Below are 24506 nucleotides of genomic sequence, written 5' to 3' on the forward strand. Positions count from 1 at the left end.
GTTGTAGAGTGCTGTCCCTTAACCTTTGAACTCATCACTCTCCGAGCCCTCCTCCGTGCTCCTGTCCTGAGAGCAGGACCTGCTGAGAATGACCCACATCTGAGTGTGGATATGGACAATCATTCAAAAGGAAGGAGATTGTTTACCGGGACCATCCCTACGCATATTAACATTCACTCAAAAATATGCAGTTGCTAGTACCTAACCTTCATGCTTGCACTTTGGCAGTTCACCAAGGAGGGGGACATTGCTGTCATTAGAGGAGATATTAGGTTGCAAATTCACAGCTTGAGTTTATTTCCTATTTTCCTACTGAGCACTACACAGGCAGCACCTGAGCTTCACTGTTGCCATCTCTGGGCACAGAGAGAGTTTCTGAATAACTACACTCAATTTTTCCTGGCATAAACAGCAGTATTTCTCATACAGTATATAAAATGGGCAAAACACATGAAAAGTGAGGGTCAGATAGTCAAATGGAAGTAGCTCTGCAGCTTCTGGAGAGATACACCGAACGGCTGTGTCCATGTGTACTGATACCAACAGGCATAAAAAGAGCCCGTGTCAATACTAGTTAAATGTCTTAACCTCAGAAAAGGGGTGGTTGGGTGCAAACTGCCTAAAAGGATTGGTCCTGGACAGTGGGAACCTCTGACCATGCCCAGGGTTGTTCCCAGTGTCCCAGCACCACGGATCACCACACCTTCAGATGTCTCCATAGACCTTGCAGCAGGCTGTTTGTCTGCCCCAGGAATGTCCTGTGTGGAAGAGTGCAATGTGCTAACATTAAAAGAGTACCAGTCAGGCAAGACGGTGAGACCGTGGTTCAGACTACCATGAACGATCAGCTCTGCTGGGGACTTGAGTTTCACTTGGCTCCAGACACTCCTGACGAGGGATCCGTGAAAGACGGCACATCGTGCGGTAGAAACAAGGTACTCTTAGTGAGCTAGGAGGAGATATGAATAGTACAGGACAGAGATTAAATGGAAGGATTTTGTTCCTAAAGGAGATGTTCTTGATCTCTGACATAAACCCCATAGTGCCTTCTGTTAAAGCCTCCTTTAGCAGCTGAAAAATAGCAACATATTGTATTGGTTTGGGGGGGAGGGGGGGGGCTGTTTACCTCAGACTCAGTGACTAACACAATAGCTGGTACTTTTTTCTATTAGAAGGGAAAAGAAATAGATTGTACTCTTCTTTTGAAGCTACTAATCAAAGTCAACGTTTATTTGTTGTACATACAAAAGAATTTGAAGTGTTTTTCCAAGAATAGGACTCACTTCTTCCCTCTGACCCACACAGAAGACCAAACTCCTGCCAAGCTGATGACACGCTAAAGGATGAGTTTCCTGCTATTACATGGCAGGGAAAATATTTCTAAGAAAAACAGGGGTGCTGAGTTCCACCAAAAGGGAAGGAGCTGCTCAGTGTTGGCTTTGGTAGAGTTCTCCTTTCAGGAGACATGGGTTCCACATCACCAAATGCAAACATTAATTCCAAAAATAACTAATTTGCAAGGCTAAAAGTTGAAAATATATCTTCTTCATTCTCCTTCTGCACAGAGGAGATGTGTTTCTGTCTCCTAGAGCTAGGAAAATGCTCCAAGTTATTCACTACACAAACAGAACATCTTCTGGAGTTCCAAGGTCTTGTTCACGTCAGGGACTGGACAGGACAAGACCAGAGTTCCTGAGCCATAAAGTGCCAGGAGCTGGAGAGTATGCTGGGGAAATAGTGTTGCATTTATGTACAGAGATCAGGATGGTTGTGCAGGGTCAGTCCAAGAGTCCATCCAGCCCAGAATCCTCCACCAGTTGTGGGCAGGTACCTAGGGAAGGGTATGAGCGGAGCAGGCACATACGGTACTTCCTACTAATACTGGCACTACCTTCAATTATTTTCAGCTCTTAAGCACTCAGTTCCTGAGGTAGAAGTGGGTTTTGTGCATTTCGTAACCCTCAAGGGTTTGTTCACTCTCCTCTTTGGTTTGCCTTGAACCCAGAACTCGAGATCTTCATTTTATGCTTCCCTGGTGCCTGCTTGGAGAAAGAAAATTAAATGAAACTTTTCATGACTGAAAAGACTTGGCCTCCTATTTCTCACTACTTTTATCCCTATTCACCAGTCAGTGCCCTTTCCTAGTATCTATTCACTAATATAAACCTGCCTCTTTCTGCAGATATGTATGAACAGGACATGTGTCAACGCAGCTTTTCTCAACAGTGATTGTAGGGAGAAAAAATGCAATGGCAGAGGGGTAAGTAGAAAACATCTAAGTACCCTTTGAACAGTAGAGTATATGAAATGTAAATTTGTCTCTCAAAAGCAGCATTAGAAGTCCAGAATCATTCCTGGTTCAGCAGCACAGAGATTATTTTGGTTTTCACCCATGACTCTCCTCCCAGATTCTGCTCTGGCCCTCCACAGCTCTTCATAGCAGTTTTGCTGGTTACTTTACCATTCTTCTTATTTGTTCCCTCAAATACTTTGAAAACCAACTTCCTCATCATAACACTTCATCCTTCATCGCACCTGCCAGTGCTGCTGAATTTAAATGAGGTGGAGTTGGAGAGATCTTCTAAAAAATGCATGCTCAGTTCTGTAACATTGCTTTCTTTACAAATACTACAGAAATGGCAGATTTTGTACAATATTGGCTGCACTTATAAAACCTACATTCCAGACATTAATACTGGCAGAATTATTTCACGTGTGGAGTTTTTTTATGACATCACTTCCAAGGTACCTGCCCCTTTCCAGACAGATATTATTGTAGATGAGCAGAAGATCTGTCTGGGTGTTAGTGTGGATGCTAAGGGAGAATATTAGGAAGATTTGCCATCATCTGTCTTTTATCTGTAGTATTGCCAAGGACCAGTAAGAAGTTACTGGCAGTCTGTCAGCCTGTAATTGGAAGGGTCTGAGGTCTGGTTTTCTTCTGCCCTGTCACCAGCTGCAGGTGGCCGAGTCCTTCAGAAGTTATGTTCTTGGCAACACTGGTCTCAAAGTAGTTGGAATAACCATGTCGTTGTACTGTGTTCAGAGAGAAAGGTTATAACCCAAAAAATGCACGCTTTTTTCTTGGGAAGCCATTCTCCAAACTAAATAGACATCCTTGAAAATTAATAATTACTGCTCTATGTGGTTTGGGCTGCACAAATGAGTGAAGAAAGCTAGCCTCAACCCTGTGTCCCCAGAAGAGAGAAAATGTTACTCAAAGCGGACCTGCTATATTTGGGTGGGAAACTGCCACTACCTACACGGGCATGCAAATTTGAGATGCAGGGAGCGGAACTATGGGTCCATACTACCAAGCAGTAACACAAACCTAGACTAACAACATATAATAGGAAATCAGCCGACGAGCATCTAAAGAGCATCAACTCAGTGCGTGCCGCTGACACGGGCTGACCGCAGACACACATTGCGGCACGACCCAAAATCAGGGCAGTAGTCCCAGGGGAGCTCTTCCCTCTGCTCCTGGTCGACAGTGAGGATACTCAGGCTGCTTGGCAGCCCTCGCTGCGCCCCATGAGAGGTTCAGCTGTTAGGGACCGTGATTGAGAACCGAGGAACGCAGGAGCTGAGTAATCCAGCCTGGACGGGACAAATAAATGTGCAACCAAGGGAGTTATGGTCCTATCTTGCAGGAAAACCCATAATTTTTGAATCACATGAAGGTGACAAATTCATTTTGGACATATTTGTGAAATATGTAGTCACAACAGAAACAGTCAAAGCATTCAAAAGGGCAGGGTAGCTCTGCAATTAATAAAGACTGCAAAAAGGCTTTCCAACTTTCAGATTAAAAATGGCTTGAGAAATGCAAAAAGCATTCCTACTAAGTTGGAAAAGGCAAATGGAACCATCTCTCGCCTTCTGTGTGCTGTCATCTCTTCCCTGCGGTGTTTGTCGCACCTCTTCCAACAGGACCATCACCTCAGCGATGGATCGGGAACTCCCACTGCCCTCCCTGCACAAACGTAGCAGACATCTAACGATCGGTACAAGCCACACAGCCCACGACAGCCTGTGACCAGGGGCACCAGTCTATCTATCACCTTTGCACAAAACAGGCTGAACATTTCCACAATGGCAGCTAAAGCAGAGTAACAAATTTATCTTAGGACACGCATTTCATCCAGCCTGTCTCTGCAGTGCCTGCCAATAAACTGTGCTAGCAGCCTATTCCCCAGGGAAACACAGGGCCACCTACTGATTTCTTTATTTTTCATGCCATAAAGTCAGTGCTTTCTTTTAGGTGTGCAACAATAAGAAAAACTGTCACTGTGATTTTGGATGGGCCCCTCCGGACTGCAAGCTGGAAGGCTTTGGAGGCAGTGTTGACAGCGGACCACCTCCTCCTTCGCGCAGTAAGTGCCGTGGGGTGGGACTTCTCTGCACATCGCGCTGCCTGGCTTAGCTTTACTTTTTCTTCAACGAGTTCAGCAGCTCTCCATCTATACTTTCAGATCACTTTAGACTTTGTTCAGGCGTCTCTTTGTCCCTTGCTATTTAGCCACGTCAGGTGGTTTTTTTTCTCTTACCTCACCTTCTTTTTTTATCATGCTAGTTGTGCTTGCCTTGCCTGACTCTCTCAGACCATTCTCAGGGCATCCACACAAACTGCAGGTCGATTTCACTAAGCACAGGGGCCAAGCAGCCAGCAGACATTCATTAAGATGGTTTATGAGGGGTGTCATTCTGAGCATTCAAAACCCTCTTAGGAGAATCTTCCTCTCCTCTTAACAGAGATCTCCAGCAGAGCTCCAACCCAGAGAGGACAGGACATAAATAAATATGATCCCGGCAAGTACCTCTGAGAGGTATACTTTTGCCTTCCTATACATTCGGTGTTCTAACTTGCTGATTAAGAAATACCACACAGTCACTCAGCAGTACTCCACAAACCCATCAGCACCCGACAGCTGACAGCCTTCAAGCTCTTCCCCAACCCTCTTTGCTCATTAGTTCTGCTACTGACAAAGAGCTATTAGATCTTTCTGCTCTTTATTTGACCAGGCAAATGGCAAGTCACTCAGGCAGTAAAGGGCCCACGGCACCGCAGAAATATAACTCTTTTGAGCAGATAACTGTTTATATGTCAAATCAGCTGCTCTTCAAATATCAACCCACTCTAGTATTTCACCTGCTTGTGAGGAGGGGAAGGTACCCAAGTGGTAATGTTCTGCTCCTCTCAATTCACGGAGAAAGGCCGATGCCAAGTTTTAGGCTTCTGCTAGGGTCTCCTTAACAGTTGCTTATGTGTGCTGGAAGAAGCCAACCCTTTTACACTTTTCCCTACGAAAAATCTCTCATACCTGCTTATCCATACACTACCTACGCATTGGAGCCTCAGCCATTAGCTGAAGTAGGTGTTCAGCTCACATTACTCATCCTTCAGTGCTATACTTGGGTATTTCTTCATCTGCATGTCCTCATCAGGGAACCCCATTGGAAGCCTTCCTGCTCATTCATTATGTCCTCAAACTCCTTACCACACCATCCCAAAGACTCCCGTTTCCAGGCCTATATAGCATTCCTTTAGCCTCTACACGGTATACGTCAAGGCTTTTTATTGTTTCTCAGAAAGCTAAGAACGCTGGTAGCTCCCAGGTAGCAGTGGTGGAGGTGCCTTGGAGACCCAGCCCGAGAGCAGAAGGAAGGCAGCATGCAAGTGAGCATCTGCTCGTTTGGGGTTGAGTGTGTGCACTAATGAATATCCAAACATACGTGACAAACTGCTGTTTCCACTAGCGTTCTGTTGTGCCAGAAATGCCTGGTGTGCACAGAGCATAATGTTCTTTCTCTCTCTTCCATTCCAAGTGTTGAGAGCTGCAAGGATTATGGGAAAAGCTGCCGGAATGCTGCTTTTACTCTTCTTGATTTTGGCCTTTCTGCTGCACAAGAGGGTTGCCATCGCTCAGTGGATCCAAAGGTAGGTAAAGCTCCACTAATCTTTGCATCACTTGGCAAAACTCAGGCACGTTTAACAATTTCTAACCAAGGTTCTCAGCATCCCTTTCCATGAAGGGCCTTCCCGTGAGTTCACGGTGCAATGCCGGCCACCTCTCTTGCAAACCAAGATTGTCTTGCTTCAAAGACAGCCTGCAGGTCTGATCGACAACCAGAGCTTTGTCACAACTGCCTCTTCTCCAGAAATGGCAGCTACAGCTTAATAATTTTTAATCCTTTCTAGCACTTTTAAAAAGTTTTCCATAGAAATTCTGAAACTAAAATTTTTGTCTAACTTCAGGACAATTTTTCATAAAATTTGGCTTTTTCTAAATCACTCTTCCTTTTTTCTCCTTTGGAATGCTTAATCTTTTTCTTTTTTTTTTTTTTACTTTTTCCTTTGATTTTCACTTTTTTCATTCACTGAAAAATGTGAACAAAAGTTGAAAAAAAGAAAGATTTTTAAATGGTGTGCAGAGGATAAACACTCTCTTATCCTCTTACTGTTTTCCACATATTTCCCAGGTCAAATGGGCTTATAAGCTTAACTGAAAGAATATGGGAATGTGACTGCAGGGGGGGGAGAATGTTCAAAATCCCAAACCAGAAAATTAATGATGACATTCCCCTCGATGATCTCTGCACATCCACATGCTTCAGATTTGCTGGGCTAATTTATTCTGCCAAGAAGTAGGAAAAACCACACGGAGGTTTGTTCTGCTCTTTGCAGCAAGACTGTCTAGTACCCAGCTACCTCATGTACTACCAATTTAAGTATCTCTACCCTATGCTACAGTCTTCAGAGCAGATATAATAAATGCTTTCCCCTTACCACAGTGATCTGTGGTATCTCTGCAACTCAGGTAAGAGACAGGATTTAACTTGCTTCATAGTTTTATTTTCTTGTCATTTTACATATCCATGTCAGAGGAGACAGTTTCAAAAAGACACCCAATATTTCTCATAAGGTACTTGTCCATAAACTAGAGCATCTTATTTTGCATGAAATCACTGTCCAAAGTTCATGTTCACTGAGCACTTTATGTTATAGGTGGCGACTTAGAAGACAGGAAAAAAATTGTAGTACCACTCCTCCTTCTCCAAAAGAAGTAAGTATATTCTCCCATCTCTAATATAGAAATTATGTTCTCAAAGGGGTTTGGAAAACTTTAATATCTCAGTATTTTCCAAACATCTTTTTCCTTTCTCTGTAATTCATGCTCCCCCAGTTATTTCAGTGCAAGTCAAAAGCTGCCAGTGAGGACATACCCAAAGAGTGTGCACAGCATACCTGCAGAAAATTGTTTTGGTTTATGTCAAAAGACAGTTTAGGGTAAAAATACCAAGTTCCTATAAATAGAAGTGCATTCAGATTGACTGCTTCAAGAGCTGGCATTGGCATGATGACACAGCTGAAGAAAGCACAAACAAAACACTAGTCAGAAAATAAGAATTTTGTCTACATTGGGACAAATATGAGATCTCGCCCAAAATTGGCAGTACGAGGTGGCAGACATCATAGTGTCCTTGCAGGGAGCCGCCAGGCAGGAGGGTCAAGTTCAAGCCTCTGCTCTCATCCTGGCCATGGGGCTTTTCTGAGGTGTCTGCCGCTGTTCTGCAAGGCTGCTCTATCTTCCAGGAATCTGGCTAATCTAAACTATGTCAAAGCTGATGCAGTTTCATCAGATCAACTTTTCCAAGGAAAAGCTCCGTGGAAAAAAAAAAAAAAAAAAAAAATCCTGCGTCTTCCAGTTAGAAAAGCAGAAGAAAACAGGCAAGGAACCAGAAAACAGAAAGCACAGTAAGAAAGAAGAGCACCTATGGTCTCACCTCACACCACATGCACAGGCATCACCCATCCATGAGGCCCAGGGAAGAGCCCTGGGGTCAGAAACTCATGGTCTTCAGGGAAAAACTGGAAGACACGAGTTCTATAATTTGAGGAGGTGACTGAGGGGATATTGGATAATAACCCCCCAATACAGTCAAGGCAACCATAAATTCAAACCTTGCTTTTTAGGTTTATTGCATGCAGAACAAAAAAAATGATGAGACTAAACTGCAACACAAGAGATTTTGGCTAAGAAGTGAAAAAATGCTGTGCTGCTTTTTATATAGCACTGAGGAGGTCCACCACAGCTCATAGAACAAGTGAACCTGAAGAGACAGATGGGGAAAGTTACTTTTTTCTGTCAATAGTTAATTCAAGTATGGCAGTCATTGTCACAAGATGCTGATGAAATCAAGCACTGAACATAATGCAAAGAAGATTAATCACATGGAGAGACAACAAGATTAATCAAAATTTTAATAGAGTAGTAGCATAACCCACAAAATAAGTAAGAGGAGAACAGAAGAGGTAGTCTAGGAAAGGTATGTCAAGTCTGCCACCTTTGTTGCTAATACATCATGTGTGGTCTCTAAACACCACAGGAGTCTAGAAATGACAGTTTTGATAAAATGCATGTAAATTAATTCCATTGAAGCAATGCAGTTTAAGAATTTTACTACAATTTTTCAAACATTATAAATTAAAAAAGCCACTGAAGACTGAAAACATACATTAATTAAGAAACCGAGGAAGCACTGAGACACCAGGGCAGAGGTTGGAAACTCCAGCCCAGGGAAAAGGAGCAAAGAGAGGAGGTGCCTTGGTTACATTTGCAGGCAATATGCCTAGAAATTTAATATATCGTGACAACTAAAGGAGTTAGAACATGAACTGGCCCGATCAAGAACCATCCAAAGCAGCATCTCCTCTCCAGTGTGCAATAACAGACTGGGGAAAGCATCATCACCAGGACACGGTGAGCTGATCCTGGTCTCCTAAAGTTCTGCTGATGGCCAGCTTGCATCCAGGCCACTGTATTTAAAGGTCCTGTTGGACTCACCCTCCACAAATGCGTCTAATCCCTCTGAACCTACTTATCCTACTGCCTCCCCAGGATTCTGCGACTCTGAATTTCACCAGAAAAGAGTCTTCACCTTCTGGAAAATGCATCCTTCCAAACAGTTCCGCTGTTCCAGTATACATTCCTTAAAATTGTAAACACTGGACTCTGCCACCAGCATGCTAACAAAATAACCTCCGTTTAAGTAGAATATGCTGTACTAACCTTAGCATTTTATTTTTCAGGAGAACCTAGCAGAGGAAGAGGAAAGTCCTTCTAAGGATTAAGCCAGAGCAGTGCCTCTTTGCAGGACACAAGACCTCACGGGGCTGAAAAAACCCTAGGCATGGCTCTGAGAGCAGCCTCACACATCACTGGCTCTGCAGGAACCATAGGAAGCCCTGCTTCCCAAATCTATTACATTAGTTTTGGTGGCACTCAGTTTTAAATAGGAATGTTACCTTCACTGAAATAAACCAGGTTTTCTTCCTATTTCTGTTTACAGCAAGTATCTTGCTTTCTAGGAGGAAGCTGGACTCTGCTCCTGCAAGGGTTTCTATCTCCGCTTCCTAGGCCCTTTATGTCTGCTGCTGCAGCAGTCCAGGTCATCACTTTACAGGCCTTGCGAACTCTGTAGGCAGGCACACAGCAGGCTGTATCTCAACATTCTGAAGTTTTTAGGCTGTTTTGATCTGTGAGTCCAGAGCAACTGACTACAACACACAACCCTAAGAATGCAGACCTTGCCTGCGGCCAGAGCAAGCTCAACACTACAAGCCAGTGTGTATCTGAAAGGACGCATGGATTGCAGGATGAGTGGTTTAGAGTTCTTAGGATTCTTCAGCCTCCTTTTTTAGACTGGCTGATGGAAAGTCCACCTCCCAGTTCCCCACTGTCTGCTTGGTAGACCAAAGAGCAGACACATCGTTCTTTGGCTTCTCAGACATAAAAGAAAAGATTGCATTTGTTTGAAATATTCATCCCTGAACATAATGAGCCATGCCATTGCCTTGTATGGGTCTGGATTTCAGAGTCACAGCAGAGCACAGGGCTGGATGGGCACTGTGGCCATAGGAATGTCCACAAGGTCTGCTGCCTTCAAATACTGAGTGAGAACACAGAACGGGGAAAAATATTATATCAGTCTGTTTGCCACAAATGATCTGAGACCAATTCTTGGTAGCCATTCCTGTTCTAAATATCAGCTGATCTTCCCCCAAAGAGCATAGCAGATCCTTGTGGCTCAAAACAGCTAACTCCAAGACACGGTTTTGAAGAAATGACCTTCCCACCTCTTCCTGAAGATAAGCAACGACTACAAGGGAAATACAATAGTCCCAAAATTATGTTCTGCTTGCAGGGAGGTCCTGAAAACACCACTGTCCACCACCTTCTCCCTCATTTTCATCAACATGTCACAGTGACTGGCACTGTCTTGGCCAGAGCGAAACACTCTGGCTTGGTCCAAAAGGTAGGCTCTTCAGGGCAATGAGCCTGCAAGAAAGGCAGGTCTACCAAACTGTCCAAGAATTCATCTACATCACTTTGAAGTTTACTACAAATGTACAAGGGGTGATCACTCTTGGCATGTGTCGTGGTTTCAGCCCAGCCGGTAACAAAGCACCAGACAGCCACTCGCTCACTCCTCCCTCCCTGGCCATGGTGGGATGAGGACAAAATATAGAGAAAGGCTCACAGGTCGCGACAAGGACTGGGAGGGATCACTCACCACTTATAGTCATGGGCAAAAGACAGGCTCAACTTGGGGAAGAAACAAAATCAATTTAATTTACTACAAATCAAATCAAAACAAAGATATTAGGAAGTAAAACCAAACCTAAGCCTCTGAGGGTGGCTCAGCTATAGAAATAGCAACTGGAAATACTCTTTATCCTTGTGAGTAGCTACTGTGTAACATTCAGACCAGACTGCTCAGACATCCAGTAGGCATGTACCATTTCGTTTCACTGAAGGAGTACACTAGTTCTCACAGTGACAATTTCCATTCCTAGCTCCTTCATGGTTTCCTTTCCCAGTGTACATGTCTCCAAGGCTGCCCAAGACCAGACACAGTGCAAAGCCAGCCGGCAGAGAGAAGCAACTAAGGTTGTAGGTACTCTCGGTCTCCTTCACTTTGCCAGGCTTTCTGCACGCACAGAACCTGCTGGGGAAAAAAAAAAAAAAAAAAAAAAAAAAAAAAACCCACCCCACATCAAACAAATGGGTTTTTGTATTTTTGTAATATATATATGGCAAAGCTACACACCAAGGCATAACAAAACAGCTTAGCCTGTTCCTTTTTTTCTAATTCTGTAACAAATGTTACCAATTTTATTCTTTCCTCTTCAAATTTTTGAGATTAAAATATTTCTTTTCCGGAGAGATTTTGAAAAAGCCTTAAAATCTTTTATTTTGTTACAACTTAAATGGTCATTTCAGTTGTTACCTTCATTCAAGCCTTGGTACTTCAGAAAAACCCTGCACTGTGTGTAGTACTGGAGGGCTTTTTCTCCTTTCCCCCCTACTTACCCACTTAGTACACTCAAAAGATAAAGAGAAGATAAAATAAAAGGCAAGAATGTGCAGAGAAAACTGTTTTCAGGCTCTCTGCTTTCCCCACATGGACTCCACAGCGTTCAGCCAGTCCCGCACTGTTCTGCCTCATGCTCCTTCTCAGACAGTGGCCACCAGGAGATAATTTCCAAATACTTATTACCACCCCCTAAACCAGACGTTGGAGTTCAGGAGAGACACAACCTGTTCCTTTATGGATTATAAGCGATGTAGGACGGTACAAGAGCAAGGTTGCCCCATGGCTCACAGCCAAATGTCTGGCTCCCAGCCCTTCCTTTGCTATTTCTCCTTCTCTCTGTTCTCACACCTTGCTAGAGGAGCACCTTGAGCTGACTTGGCCACTCGTCTGCCTCAGGCTAAGCTCGTGTCCTGCAATCAATTCACACAGATGAGAAAAGAGGTAACAGGAGGTGACAAAAGGCTGACATAGCTCTGAGTTCACAGAGTGCCACACCGCTGTATTCTCATGTGCAGCTGGTACTGTCATGGCTTTACTTAGGAGCAGCTGAGGGAACTGGGGTTGTTTAACCTGGAGAAAAGGAAGCTGAGGGGAGACCTTATCGCTCTCTACAACTGCCTGAAAGGAGGGTGTAGTGAGGTGGGGGGTCAGTCTCTTCTCCCAAGTAACAAGTGATAGGACAAGACGAAACAGCCTCAAGTTGCACCAGGGGAGGTCCCCAGCTCACTCCAACATCCCTCACAGGCTTCTAACAATCAAAAGTATTAAAACAATCATACTGTTTGCATTAAAAAAAAACACCCTGCAGTCAGTTTGTTTCAGATTCTTCACAAGATATTTACTCGACGCTTTTCTTTTTGAATCATAGTATGTAGAAAGAATTGCTAAGACAAGGGTTTTAGTAAATTTCAGAACATTGAGCTATTTTACAAAAAATAACGTGAATGAAATACCTCTCCCTCTGTACATGAGAATTCTTGCCATCCTTTCTCTGAACAGTTCTAATACCAACATATCCTGAAGTGACAAAGTGGAGAATGTCAGGAAAGTAACCACAGGTGAGAAGCGCTTCTCACATCAACCAGCTCCAGTTACTGCTTCCAGAGCAGCACGCAGCCTCTTGGCTGAAGGAAGGGGTCTGGCTTTCCACCCTGGTTTTCACAGCACTTCTGCCTCTGTACCTGCTTTTGCCCTTGCTTCTTTCTCACTCACTTCTGTACTGAGAGCTCTGAATTAGCCCCGAGCACAAAGCTCAGACAGCACAGCCTAAGTCTGAACCCATCACGTCACCCAGAATGTCCTACCCCCTCTCCAAGCACTGCAGGAGCCCAGGAAACTGCACTACGAAACCGCCCAAAGCACCTCTATTCCTCTCTGACAACTTCTGCAGGACTGCACACTGAAAAGTGAGAGAAAAATAAACAATACAGAATATCAAATAACATAGGAGATACTGCACAGACTAAAAGATTCACGTTCAGATGTATTTCTGTAAAAACAAGTCATTTTCCTGATTACTCCAGAGCCACCTCAGAAGCTGTAGGCTGCCACCTTGCAGTGTTACAGAAAACAGACACAGCTTGCCTCGCAACACTGTGCATGCCAGCTAAAACCCAGCCAGAAGACAGAAAAAGCACAACAATCCGTAATAAACTCCTAATTATCGCTGCTGATCCTGAAGCGTCACTGTTACTGGCAGTGAACCACAGCTAGAAGCGAGTTAGCTGCACCGATCCCTCAGCACCTGGTCTGAGCCTATACTGGAGAGAAACGGAGAGGAACGTAGAGCGATCGCCTTCTGCAAATGTGGGCTCAGACCTGCAACCTCGGTTTGAGCAGCATCCTCTTGGCAGGGGGAACTGGAGTCAATGTGATGATACGCAGCACTTGTCAGAAAAACAATAAAGTACCCGAGGAACGATACGCATTTAGTTCTTAAAAATAAACCAGCAAAACCTACGTAAGGAAGCGTTGGTTGGGAACCGTCATGTAACCACGTTATACAGAGGCACCGGCATAAAGGGCAGAGGTTAGGCTGGCTTTTACAAAGACTGGGGAAACCTCTGAATTTATCACAACTGCGCACGGGTATTTCTATTTGAGAAGACGCACAGCCCTGCGCTGCGTCACCACCCCTAGGACGCTTACAAACCTGCACATGAGCCTGCACCGCCACCTACACCCCAGCGTTCTGAGGGTCAAAATCAATTATTAGCATCAAATCCGATTAAAGACAATACCTCAACGCGACCCAACCTTCCACACACACACCTCCCCACGTGTAACACTGCGAGCCCCGCTCCCCACGGGAATAACGCTGCTCCACACACCCCGCTGCCTTTTTCCCCTCAGGGCGGCGGCCGCGTCCCACCCTTTCCCTCACAGCCACCGGCGCCGACCGGTTTTAACCGGCCGCGACCGCTTGTCGGCCATTTTCCACCCCCTCCGCCTCCACCCGCCGGACGCTCGGGAACGTCACCGCTGCGCGCCGCCGTGTGGTGTCAGAGATGCGCCGGGCGGGCGTTGCCATGGAGGCGATGGGCGCCAGGGAAGAGGAGGAGGAGGAGGAAGAAGGAGAAGAAGAAGAGTGGCTGCTGCAGTCCCTGCGCCTGTGAGGGAGCCCCAGCCCCGGTCCCGGTTCCCGTTCCGGGTCCCCCGGGCCCCCCCAACCTCCCCTCCGTCCTTCTCCCCGCAGGTACGAGGACCTGCACGCCTTCGAGCTCCAGGCACCCACCCGCCTTATCGAATGGGCCCGGGGGAACCGTGAGTGAGGGGGGGGGGGAGGGGGGTGGCTGAGGGGAGGAGTGGGGACCGAGGGGATAGGACGGGCTGGGGGGTGCTGGGGTAGGGAAAATGGCCGCGGGGCCGTGGAGGAGGGAGGCCGTGGGGTCGGGCCCCAGAGGGGAGGCCAAGGCGCAGGGCCAGGACGCCAGAAGTGGGGCTGAGTGGCTGGGGCTAGACCGGGGTTCAGCTCTGGGTCTAGGGTTGAGGATGGTTTGCACCATAATTCAGGGGTCTAGGCTCGGGGGGGGGGGGGGGGCATCCCTCACCATGTCCCTGGTTCTTCGTGCCCACCCCCAAGGTGTCTGTGTAGCCGGGTACGGACAGTCTGGTGGGAACGAGATCCTGCAGCTTCTCCCACCGCCAACGCTGCAGGTGAAGGAGACCCAGGTGGGTGTTGCAGCCAAAGTGGCACCAGAACTCTCTGTCTTCTTTGGCACGGTATCTTCAGAGACCGGGCTGGGCTTCAGAAGCAGTTACCTGGTCTCTGTTGCTCTGACAAGGGCTTGGCCAGGTTTAGAGCAGCTTTGGTAGAAAGGTAAAGCACAAAAGTCACCCAGCTGCTGTCCAGTTGAGGTAGCGCAGGTTGGCGTGCCAGTCGTGCAATCCTGCGGCTCTGCGGGCAGCTTGTACCATGAACACTTTGTCTCCAGATGTGTGAATGAAAGCGTTTCATGGGGAAATAGGACAGATGAGGACACCAAGGCAAATGAAGAAGGGACTTGTTGAGGTGCCCAAGTCTGGGGGACCACACTGCTGAACAGTGAGGTTGGCCCTTGGGTGGGTGACCTCTACACTAAAGTAGAAGGTGGCGTTTGGCCACTGGGTAAACAGAAAGCTCCTGAGCCAGACGTGCATGGATGGCAACGAACCCAGGCAGAGCTCTTGACAGGAGCTTTCTCCAGATTTATTTTTTTTTCCTCTTAACTATTTTGGGATCCTTCACTCCTATAGCTCCTGTTGAAATAGGCATTACTGGACAGGCAAGAGCTTTACCAAGCAAGAGTGTGTCTTGTGTCTGTCTTTTTTTCACGGTAACTTTCTGCACCAAGTTCTGCGCCATTGAGTGTGAAGAAATGAGTTTGCCTCTGATTTCTAGGGCCTGTGTCCAGAGAGAGATTTCAAGGTGGAATGTGGTGGATTTTCAAACCGCCCAGTGTACAGCCTGAAATATGTGCCGGATACCAGGTATGGCCACGAGGTCCTTCCAGGGTGTGTTGGAGATGGAGAAGGGGCTTGTCCACTGAGAGAAAACTTATCCTTGCCTACTTCCCAACTCAGCTGGTCAATCCTGCCAGCTCTGAGATCAGAGTGAGTCTGGGTGGGGAGTTGCTGGCCAGTGGTCCTCCCAGAACCCTGTCTTAGTGTTTGGAGAGGAGCCGTCTATCAGGGTGCTCAGCAAAACGGAGTGCACCCTGCTGCTGCTGTACTGAAAGGTGCAGTGGGGCAGCTGGCAGGGAAACTAAAACTGTTTCTGGATAAGTGGAATCCTCAGCTTCTTCCAGAAGTAAGCTGCAGGGGCTGCTGACATTGATGCTGGCTCACCAGGGATCCCTCCCTACCTGACTTCTGAGCAACAGGGGCCTGCGTAGCTTCCTTGCTCTGCCTTCTTCATCCTTTCCTTCTGCATTTGGCACTGCATGGAGGTGCTCAGCAGGCAGAGCAGGATACTAGTGGCTGCTGCCGCTGCTCTGTAAGTCCCTGCATATGCAGGTTCGGAAGGTTTTTTCCTGCTGTGGATTGTAGGCCAAGCAAACACGCTTCCCTCTGGCTGATTCATTTCACTCGTTCAGCCCTCTCCTACGCAAGCCCCTGTTGCTACTTTGGAGCTTTTTGCGCCATTCTTAGTCTAATGCTTTTGGAAAATGTGCTAATTAAATGCCATTGCCTGGGACTGTGTTTGCCTGGACTGCGTAGACCACCCTGGCATCAGGAGTTCTGGGATTATGGTCCTTATGGCCCCTTCTCTGCTCCAAGTAGAGGCCAGAGCTCCTGAGCACAGGAGGAGCAGCAGACCAGTTTGTCCCAGGCTGGGTTAAAAAAAAGGCTGTTCTCTGCTCCTGGAGAGTTTTGTGGGGTTCTTTTTGTCTCCTCAGCTTGCTGGTGACAAGTGGCCCACCAGACAGCTCCCTCCAGGTCTGGCAGGTGTCAGCAGAGGACTCGGGTAAGGGAACATGTTTCTGAGCTGGAGTAGTTTCTCAATGTAGTCTTTGCGTCAAGCATCTCTAGCTTCCCCTTCTTCCTGGGTGTAAAACAAGGAGAGGAGTGCCAGTCCCATTGAGTGAAGTTCTGAGTGACTGTCCTTGTGTGGCAGGGGCTGGAGAAAGGCATGAGACAAGCGTCTACCCCAATTCTGGTGGCTTGGAAAGATGTGGACTTGGCAGCACAAACCTTGTAAGGGAATTAGTAGGTTTAGGCCTGTCACAGCGGCTTTCCACTTATTTGTGAGCTCTTAGTCATACAAACGAAAACCCTGATCATATAGTTAGCATAATGACTCCCAAGGGTTAGAAATAAAGAGCTCCATACATCACCTTTCAGGATATAACATGAACCACCTCAGTTCTCCAAGCCTATGTCTGCCTGCTTCTAGAAAAGGATTGCCGTTGCTTTGTCTACTCTTGTGAAATACATTGAAACGAAACCACCAGAAAGGAAGTGCAAAATGCATTAGAAGTTTTCTTATTCTTCTTCATTGAAAGTAAACATCTTGATTCACAACTTTCCATGCATTTTGCTAGATTTTAAATGGCTTCTTGTCAGTCCTTGCTGGATGTGTTGGAAAGAGTGGTTTTATTCTGGAGAGGGGCTTAGTCATAATTGGATTTCTTATTGGTTCAGTAGGTCACTTTTAGCTTTGGGAGGCATCTTTGTGAAACAGCTTGATCTCGTGGATTACTTGACTCCTGATGTGTTTTACAGCTGCTAACATCTCTTTCAAATAGATGTTATTAAACCTGTAGATGCCATACCTACAGTAAATGGCACTGGGCAACCTTGGGCTAAAATTGCAACCGTTTCGGCCAGAGCCCCGTGGGTCCTTCATGGCTCAAGACTCAACAGCGTCCAAATTACAGAGGTTGAATCAAGGAAAAATGTCTACATGGCAGGTATTCAAACCAAGTCTAATGTCTGATTTGGGAAAGTTAGGGTTTGTGTAAAGCAAGGGTAATTGCTCAAGTGGCAAACGTTTCACTGGGTGGGTACTTCCAGACATGCGCCACGGGGTAGAAAGATATTTGCAGAAAGTACATTGTCTTGAGGAAAGGGGTTACAATGCTCTGGTCCATCTCCAGCTTCTCACTACTCCTGTGACAGTGATTTCTCAGGCTTCTGCCCCAGATCTGTGCACTACAAGAGCACCATAGATGGTGTCAGTGAAAAGAATTGGGTTAGCAGAAGGCTGCTGCATATGTCATCCCAAACGAGGGAGGTGCTAGCCCCAGAGTCACGTCGCTTGGGGTCGTTGAAATCAGCATCAGCTTCTGAGCGAGCTCTGTGTTACTCTGATCTGTCCATGCGCATGGGAGGAGGGATCATGCCAGCCCTGCCTTACCTCAAGGTGGTTAATCCAGGTGTGGTTTGTTGGGGGTCCTGGAGACCATCTGCCTTCACTTACAAAGGAAGACTCGGGCCTCACACACCTCATCCCCTGGTGTGGAAGATGTGTGTGTATGCATCCAGTGGCCGTAACAGTGAGCTGAGCAAAAGGAAAGTGTGTTTGTCACTGCTCTGCCGTGTCCCCATGCCACAGGGACTCATGTGGCTCCCACTGCTGAAGGGTAGGTAGTACTGGAGGCATCTACTGTCAGAGCCCTGGTCTGTGTCACGTCGCCCATGGGAACTCGAACAGAGCTAGTGTTAGTCATGGGCCTGCCTGTCTCCCCTGCCTGGGTGCTAACATCACCTGTTGAGGGGTACAGACTGTACCTACTCCATGCGGATCCTGTGCAGCGACAGTTCTCGAGCGAGCTGTCAGTCTCTGCTGCTGGCTTTCCTGAAGAACTAAGTAGCATTGCTTGAAAGCCATTTCCAGGGACAAGGCTGGAAATCTGCTTTCTTAGGCAAGATTGCAGTAGAAAAATCATGTGAATCCTCCTCATGGTGTCTGAGATCTGCCTTTCTTTTCTAGCCTCCAGTAACAGCGAGGAGCTCAGCGGCCTGGCATTCCTGGATGGCAACACGTTGCTCCTCTGCTGTGCCAAGGGGCAGCTGTGCCTGGCTGATGCTCGGCAGCCGCAGAGTCCCTTGGAGGCTGTGTCCGTCCCCTCGGCGCCGTGTGGCGAGCGGTGGTGCATGGGAGTCGGGCGCGGACCTCAAGGCTCTGACTCAAGCTCCCAGCCCGTAGCTTGCCTCTCGAGTGGAGGGCACCTCGCTCTAACAGACCTAAGAAAAACCTCAGAGTCCTTGGCCTCAGCAAAGTGCAGAGTTCCCTCTCCCAGCTCAGGTGCAGAGTTTCTGTGTGTCTCCTGGGCTCCTGCTCTGGAAGGCTGCCTTGCCATTTCAGGTATGTGCTTTGAGCAGAGATCTCCTTTTCTGGATGCTTTTTTGGTCTGTATTTCTATCAAGGCCCAGTTCACCCCACCTTACTTTAAACACCCTGGTTGGCGGGGGTGGTTCAGAGCTCCTCCTGAAGTCAGCAGAGATATAAGCTAATCGTCCTCTGCAAGTGCCTCGCTCCAAAAACTACAGAAGAGGCCTGGATGGGTTCTGGGGGACTCTTGCTTCCCTCCTGGCAGAACAAAGTCCCCATGCTCTTAGCAAATGCTGCCCTGATAGTGCCAGTGACAGCCTGGCTGCAGGGATACTGCACCGATAAGACCAGCTGGGCAGCAAGGCTGCCTCTTGGCCAGAGCTTTGCAAATTCAGGCTAGTGGATCTGCAAGCTTTTTGGATCTGGCCCATGTTCTCCCCGGCAGCTGTTAGCTTGAGACAAGCTCCTCGGAGGCTTGGATGCTCTGCTGTTGCAGATTGTCAGTCTGGGCCTTTGTCCTCGTTTCTGTCTCAGCAGCCCTGCAGGGAGGTGAGCGTGAGGCCAATAGGACTAGAGCAAAGCAATTTACTTCTGCGGTCTCTCTGATTCCCTTTTATTGAAGGTTTTGATGGGACCGTGCACGTGTATGACACGCAGAGCTGGGACAGCTCTGGCAGGGAAGCAGAGCCGATCTTTGTTCACAGAGGCCATGCATTCGGCGGATCAGACAGCAGTGGAGGCCCTCCCCTGGTCACAGTGCACACGTGGCATCCACAGAAACCAAGAACTTTATTGTCAGCAGCAAGCGATGGTTCCTTGCACATTTGGGACTGGGTTCAGTCTTGTGGGAAGTGTGGGTAGATCATACTTTCAGTGAGATGTGGTGTGTTTCCTGTCTATGTTCTAGTTTGTGTAGGCTGCGAGGTATCTGTTTGCATGCAGATACTGTTTTGAGACAGTTGTAGTGAACAGAGCCAACTGTAAAGAGTGCTATTTTAATACAGTAAAAAATTTTGATGGTGTTACTTGCTCTCCTGTGTACCAGCCTTCAAATGATAGCTGTGACAGTGTAGTAGCCTGTAGTTCTGGTTGCGTCCGCCAGCAGAGAACATCCTGCCATCATTTTATCGCAGACCCATGTCATGTCTGCACCATACTTTTTAGAAGCAAACAGACAAAAAAGCATGACTACAGTTTGAGGAAATGGCCTAATCTGTGGCATACTTAACCCACCGCTTTCCAGGCCCGCAGCACTGGGGGGAAGGCTGCAAACCCCACAGGGTGTTGGCATTTCATCACGTGTGTGTGTCACGAGCAGCGGCCTCCGCTCAGGAAGCCACAGCCTGCAAGTGCAGACTGCTTGCAGCCTGCAAAAAGGAACAGGAACAAACTTTTGAGCCCCAACCTCCTACAAAGCTTTGCCCTCCCCCTGTGTAACTGGAGAGCACCCAGTCTAAGAAAAGGCCTTGGTATCTTTTGGCTCTTTTCCCACCACCTGAAAGTTTAAATTTGATTGAGCTAATATGATTTCCTGGGCCTGAGGAAGCCAGGCAATGACTCTTGCCAACGCCTACGCTGTTACCAAGGTGTTATTTGGGGGGGGGGGGGGGGGGACTGCTCCCTATCCTGAACATGAAAAACAGCATGTTTCATCAAGGAGCTGGGGAGGGAGTCAAGAGCTGGGGCAGGGCAGGAATGCAGGCAGGGGGTGCTCACCCACAATGTGGGGGATCCCAGCTTGCTCTGGTGCTGGGGGTTGCTTGTACTGGAGCAGCCAGCCTGGATCTTGCAGTGCAAATGCTTGCACAGGGCCTGCCATGCTGTTTGCCTTCTGTTCTGTGTCCCAGCACCCAGCGTTTGCTGTCCCCTTGTGCTTCCAAGTGCCTTTTCACGGTTATTTCTGGGGTCAGGAACTGCCGCTTCGCTTCCCTCAGAGGAGGGGTGTGAAGAGCTCCCCACTTTTCTGGGTGTAAGCTGAGGTGGGAGGGGAGTTTGAGGGCAGGCAGGATGCTGGGCAAGTCGGGGTGAAGGTTGTATTTTGCTTGAAGTGGCTGGGGAAGCCTTGGCGCTGGGAAGGCAGTGTGCTGAACTGCTCTGGGTCATGGCAACAGCCCTTTGCCTGCGGGTGCTAAGGCTGAAACCTGCTCCCATCTACACCGTAATGATAATGCGGGGAAGCTCCACGCTGCTTGCCTCCCAGCACAAGCCACGTGGCCTCTTCCATTCCGCACCCAAAACCATCCCTGCCTATATGGCAGCGTGTGAAATGGGGGGAGCACGTCCTGCCCAAAGGCTGGGGGGTTTGATGCTTCATGACCTACCAAAGCCATAGGTCTGTGTCACCGCCAGCAGCAGCAGTTGCTGTACCAGCAAAATAAAAAGCCTATTTGAGCCCAGGAGGGAATGCCTGGTCCTCCTTTCCACCCCTGGAGGGTCCCCAGCAAAACCAGTACAGCTGTGCCAATGTCAAACTGGTGTGAATAGGTTCTGGCCAGGGGCCTGGGAGGATTTCTGCCCTGGAGAGGGGTAGCTAGGAGGGCTCCTGGCTTTCCAGTCTCTCTACCTCTGCTATTGATTGTATTCCTGCCTGCTGTGGGAGAGCACAGTGTGCCCTTCCCCTGCACCTAGGCCACTCGGTTTGAGTTTAGGATGTGGCTTTTCTTTTAGGACGTGGCTTTTCTGGCCTGAGGCTGGCACTAGGTACGGTCGCAGGAAGGGCACCGTGTGGCTGGTACACAGGCATGGAGGATTCCCCAAGCAGGACCCTGCTGCTTATGGGATCTTTTCCAAGCACCCCTGGGAGCGGGAGATTTGGCAAACTGAGGTGAGCAGCTCCGCTGCTCCGGCTCCTCCACAACACGTGGTTTTTAGATGGAAACACCCACCAGGGTGAGGGTCTGGCCCTGGAGGAGGTGGGCTCTGAGGAGGAGAGGTGACTACTGCAGTCTTCCCAGAAACCAAGGCCTCGCCTTCCTCGCCGTCTCCTTTGCAGGGACGTAGTGGAGGAGCTGGCAAGCAGAAGCAGCAGGGCCAAGCCTGACCCCATCCCACGTCATGGTGATGCAGGTAGTGGAAGCAAACTTGCTTAGCTTTCCAGAGAAGTGGGGCTTAAGCAATAGCACAGTTTGTACTCATCTAAACTTCCCCCCTTTTTTTTTTTCTTTCCCAAAATAACTTAAGCCTGCTTGTCCAGCTTGAACCAGATTTGACAGGGGACTGGAGATGTCCAAAATATTAAGTACTTGCAGCTGCCGTAGAAAGGGATTAGGCACAGAGGAGGGATCTCCCTTTAAACATGACGCTGGAGAACTCACACTGGGCGGTAAGGGCATTTCTCCCAGAAATGCACCATGTGGACCTTTGGGCAAAGCCTGAATGTTTGATCAGAGAGTCCAATTGTGTGACTGTAGGGACTGTGGCTTTACTGGAGCCAGATTTGCCCTTGGTGGGGAAGGTTGGGATGGCTCCTGCCCCCGGCACAACTGTTGACGCCCCCGAGATGGACCGACTTAAGGATGGTCTCTCCTTCCCCATAGCATCAGCGTGGCAAGGGGCAGCTCGCAGCTGCGTTGGACATGGATGTGTCCAACCTCTGCTCTCCCTGGGACCTCAGAAAGGTCGTCCAGGACCCCCGTCTTCACTGAGGCAAGCTGCCCACAGAGCTTTCCTCTCTGGTTTAACGTAACAGAGCTTGTGAGAGCAGAGGGAAACTTAATGCCACTATTTTGTGCTACACCAGGGGCTGGGAAGAGGCTGATGCTTGCAGCACCACTGCCAACAGTGCTTTTGGAGGGTGTCTGGATGTTTTTAAGGACTGGGGACTTCTGCTTCGAGGCATTGCATTGCTCTCTAAAAGTGCTGGGCCGTATTTGTGGGGAGAAGATGGGCAAGGGCTGGCCTTGGCTGGATTTAACAGGGCAGTGCCTGTGTGTGCCCATTCCCCTGGCAGCTGGAGCATCCTCTACTCCTTGAGGACAGGACACCTCCCTTTGCACTGAGGGCCATCCAGATTGCCCTGTCCCACACGGCAATGACACAGGCATGGTATCAAGCTCTCGGCATCATCCCTGGGAGCCATTCCTCCCTTCTGCTACCCTGGGTACAAATGCACAGCAGTGGAGAGACCTCGGCTTTTACAGCTGTCCAGCTGCTGCAGGAGGTTGGGTTTTATGATGAATGCTGTGTTGGTTGGTCTTCCTTCACGCTTGTGGGCACCAGCTCCTGGATGTATTGAGCCCTGCAGTGCCAACCTTTAGGGCACAACTTCTTAAACCATCAGCTACGATTTGTTCCTCAGCAGGACGCAGACCAGACATTGCTTGTTTAACAAGGAGCTCGTTAGTCCGCCGTGCTCACCAGGTACTGCGTGGCCTCGCATTTCATTTCCGAAATCATGCCCAGTCCCTGCTGCAGGATACAGAAATCTTCATCTCCTCCCTGGCTCCCGTTGAAACGTCTGCATGTCTCTGCACCCTGGATTGCAGGGGGAAGGCTGTCATCAGGGCAGCGATGGGGACAGGGGGGTATAGAGGGGCTCGGCAAAGTGGCCACAAGCAGGACAGGAGCAGGATCCCCCATGGTGGCCACGTCCATCTGCGCTGGTCTTTTAGGACGACATCCCAGCTGATGGAGAGACGCCGGCGTTTCTGGGGCAGGGTACAGCCCGTCGTGAAGAGCGACATGTTGGTTCGATGCCTTGCCCTGGATGTCTGTCTCTGCTGGCAGGGAGCCCAGGCAGGGAGGGCTGAAGCTGCGTTAGTCATTTCTCACCCAAATGACCCAAGATTTCAGATGTTAGCTGAGAGCGACGAGGGTGCTGGGGTGGTGGGAGCTGTGCGGATCATGCCTGGGCAGGTGGCTCTCCTGTGCTCCCACCGTGTAAAAGACAGCTTGGTGCAAGTCTTGTGGCATTTTAGCATTGATTTCTGTGGTTTCTGCTGCAGCCTGAAGCTTGCAGAGCGCACACACAGACGGGGACATTTGGTGTGAGCTGAGGACAGAAGCCAAGCCGGCATTTACTTGCTGTGTCTGTGTGAGTTTGGAAGCCAGGACACAGCGGGGAGCAGGGGGGGCACGATGGCCAAAGTCTCCTCCAGCCAGACCAGAGGATCTGGGGGTTTCAGAGGGGCAGCTGAGGCAAACACCAAGTCCCAGAGAGCGGGCAGGGGTGTCCCAGCACCGACGTACAGGCAGGCAGCAGCCGCACGGGTGCTGGAAACACCAGGGCTAGAGTTGGGACGCTGCTGGAGACTTACTTACGTGTTAACGCACGAATAAATTTGCTAGTGAGGAAACGTGCAGCTGAGGACAGGAGCAGCAGGACCGTGAGATGCTGCGACAAGGAAGTCTGCTCTCGTGAGTTTGCATTTGACTTGCTGGGGTGGGACAGAGCGGCAGAGAGAGGGGCGAGAGCTTCCATACCCCCACCGGCACCATGATCGGGTGCCACATTGTAGAAGACCCCAGGACTGTGCCAGCTCCCCTGTCCTGAGCCAACAGAAGTGTCCAGGTACTGGGACTCTTTTTTTTCCTTTTTTCTGAGTTTAATAAACTAGAATAATTTATTTGACAGAACACAGAAACATCACAGATATGGTGGAGAAACCAAAGAAGCAAGTATCCATGAACAGTACAAAGTAACCACTTTACAAAAAGAAGTACCACGCTGCCCATCAGCTTTACCCAAAAATAACGGGGGGGGTTCAGCTCCGCATCCCCCCTGAACAGGGCAGGATGGAGCTAGCCCCATGGGTTGCTCTCAGATGACAACGCTGACCGCAACGGCACAATAAATAGTGAGAACGGCCTCTCGGGTGGTGGTGGGAGACCCAAGACCCCTGCAGACCCCGGTGGGGGTCTGTGGGGTGGG

The 24506-nt window shown here is 48.6% G+C and overlaps 2 protein-coding genes across 4 annotated transcripts in view; both read left to right on the forward strand.

The window, feature by feature from the left end:
• LOC126048155 (disintegrin and metalloproteinase domain-containing protein 9-like) overlaps positions 1–13628 on the forward strand; it is a 30674-nt gene extending 17046 nt beyond the window's left edge. The window contains exons 16-21 of the mRNA XM_049822747.1: positions 752–935; positions 2183–2260; positions 4265–4376; positions 5830–5941; positions 7010–7067; positions 9095–13628. Coding sequence (XP_049678704.1) covers positions 752–935; positions 2183–2260; positions 4265–4376; positions 5830–5941; positions 7010–7067; positions 9095–9136 — 586 coding nt within the window. The 3' untranslated portion in view covers positions 9137–13628. The remainder of the gene's footprint in view (positions 1–751; positions 936–2182; positions 2261–4264; positions 4377–5829; positions 5942–7009; positions 7068–9094) is intronic.
• Positions 13629–13898: 270 nt separating this feature from the next.
• On the forward strand, positions 13899–19659 carry WDR73 (WD repeat domain 73). 3 transcript variants are annotated; one of them, XM_049823234.1, is made up of 8 exons: positions 13899–13993; positions 14078–14145; positions 14465–14553; positions 15263–15351; positions 16260–16327; positions 17109–17273; positions 18296–18670; positions 19260–19659. In XM_049823234.1, the coding sequence occupies exons 1-8, from the start codon at positions 13911–13913 to the stop codon at positions 19496–19498; spliced, it is 1176 nt and encodes a 391-aa protein (XP_049679191.1). In that variant the 5' UTR covers positions 13899–13910; the 3' UTR covers positions 19499–19659. The 3 variants fall into 3 exon arrangements, with proteins under 3 accessions (XP_049679191.1, XP_049679190.1, XP_049679192.1); XM_049823233.1 differs by lacking the exons at positions 13899–13993; positions 14078–14145 and having other exon boundaries at positions 14214–14553; XM_049823235.1 differs by lacking the exons at positions 13899–13993; positions 14078–14145; positions 14465–14553; ... (1 more) ...; positions 16260–16327; positions 17109–17273 and adding an exon at positions 17281–17945.
• Positions 19660–24506: the final 4847 nt, after the last annotated feature.

Source organism: Accipiter gentilis, chromosome 19 (assembly GCF_929443795.1).
Source record: "Accipiter gentilis chromosome 19, bAccGen1.1, whole genome shotgun sequence".
NCBI lineage: Eukaryota > Metazoa > Chordata > Aves > Accipitriformes > Accipitridae > Astur > Astur gentilis.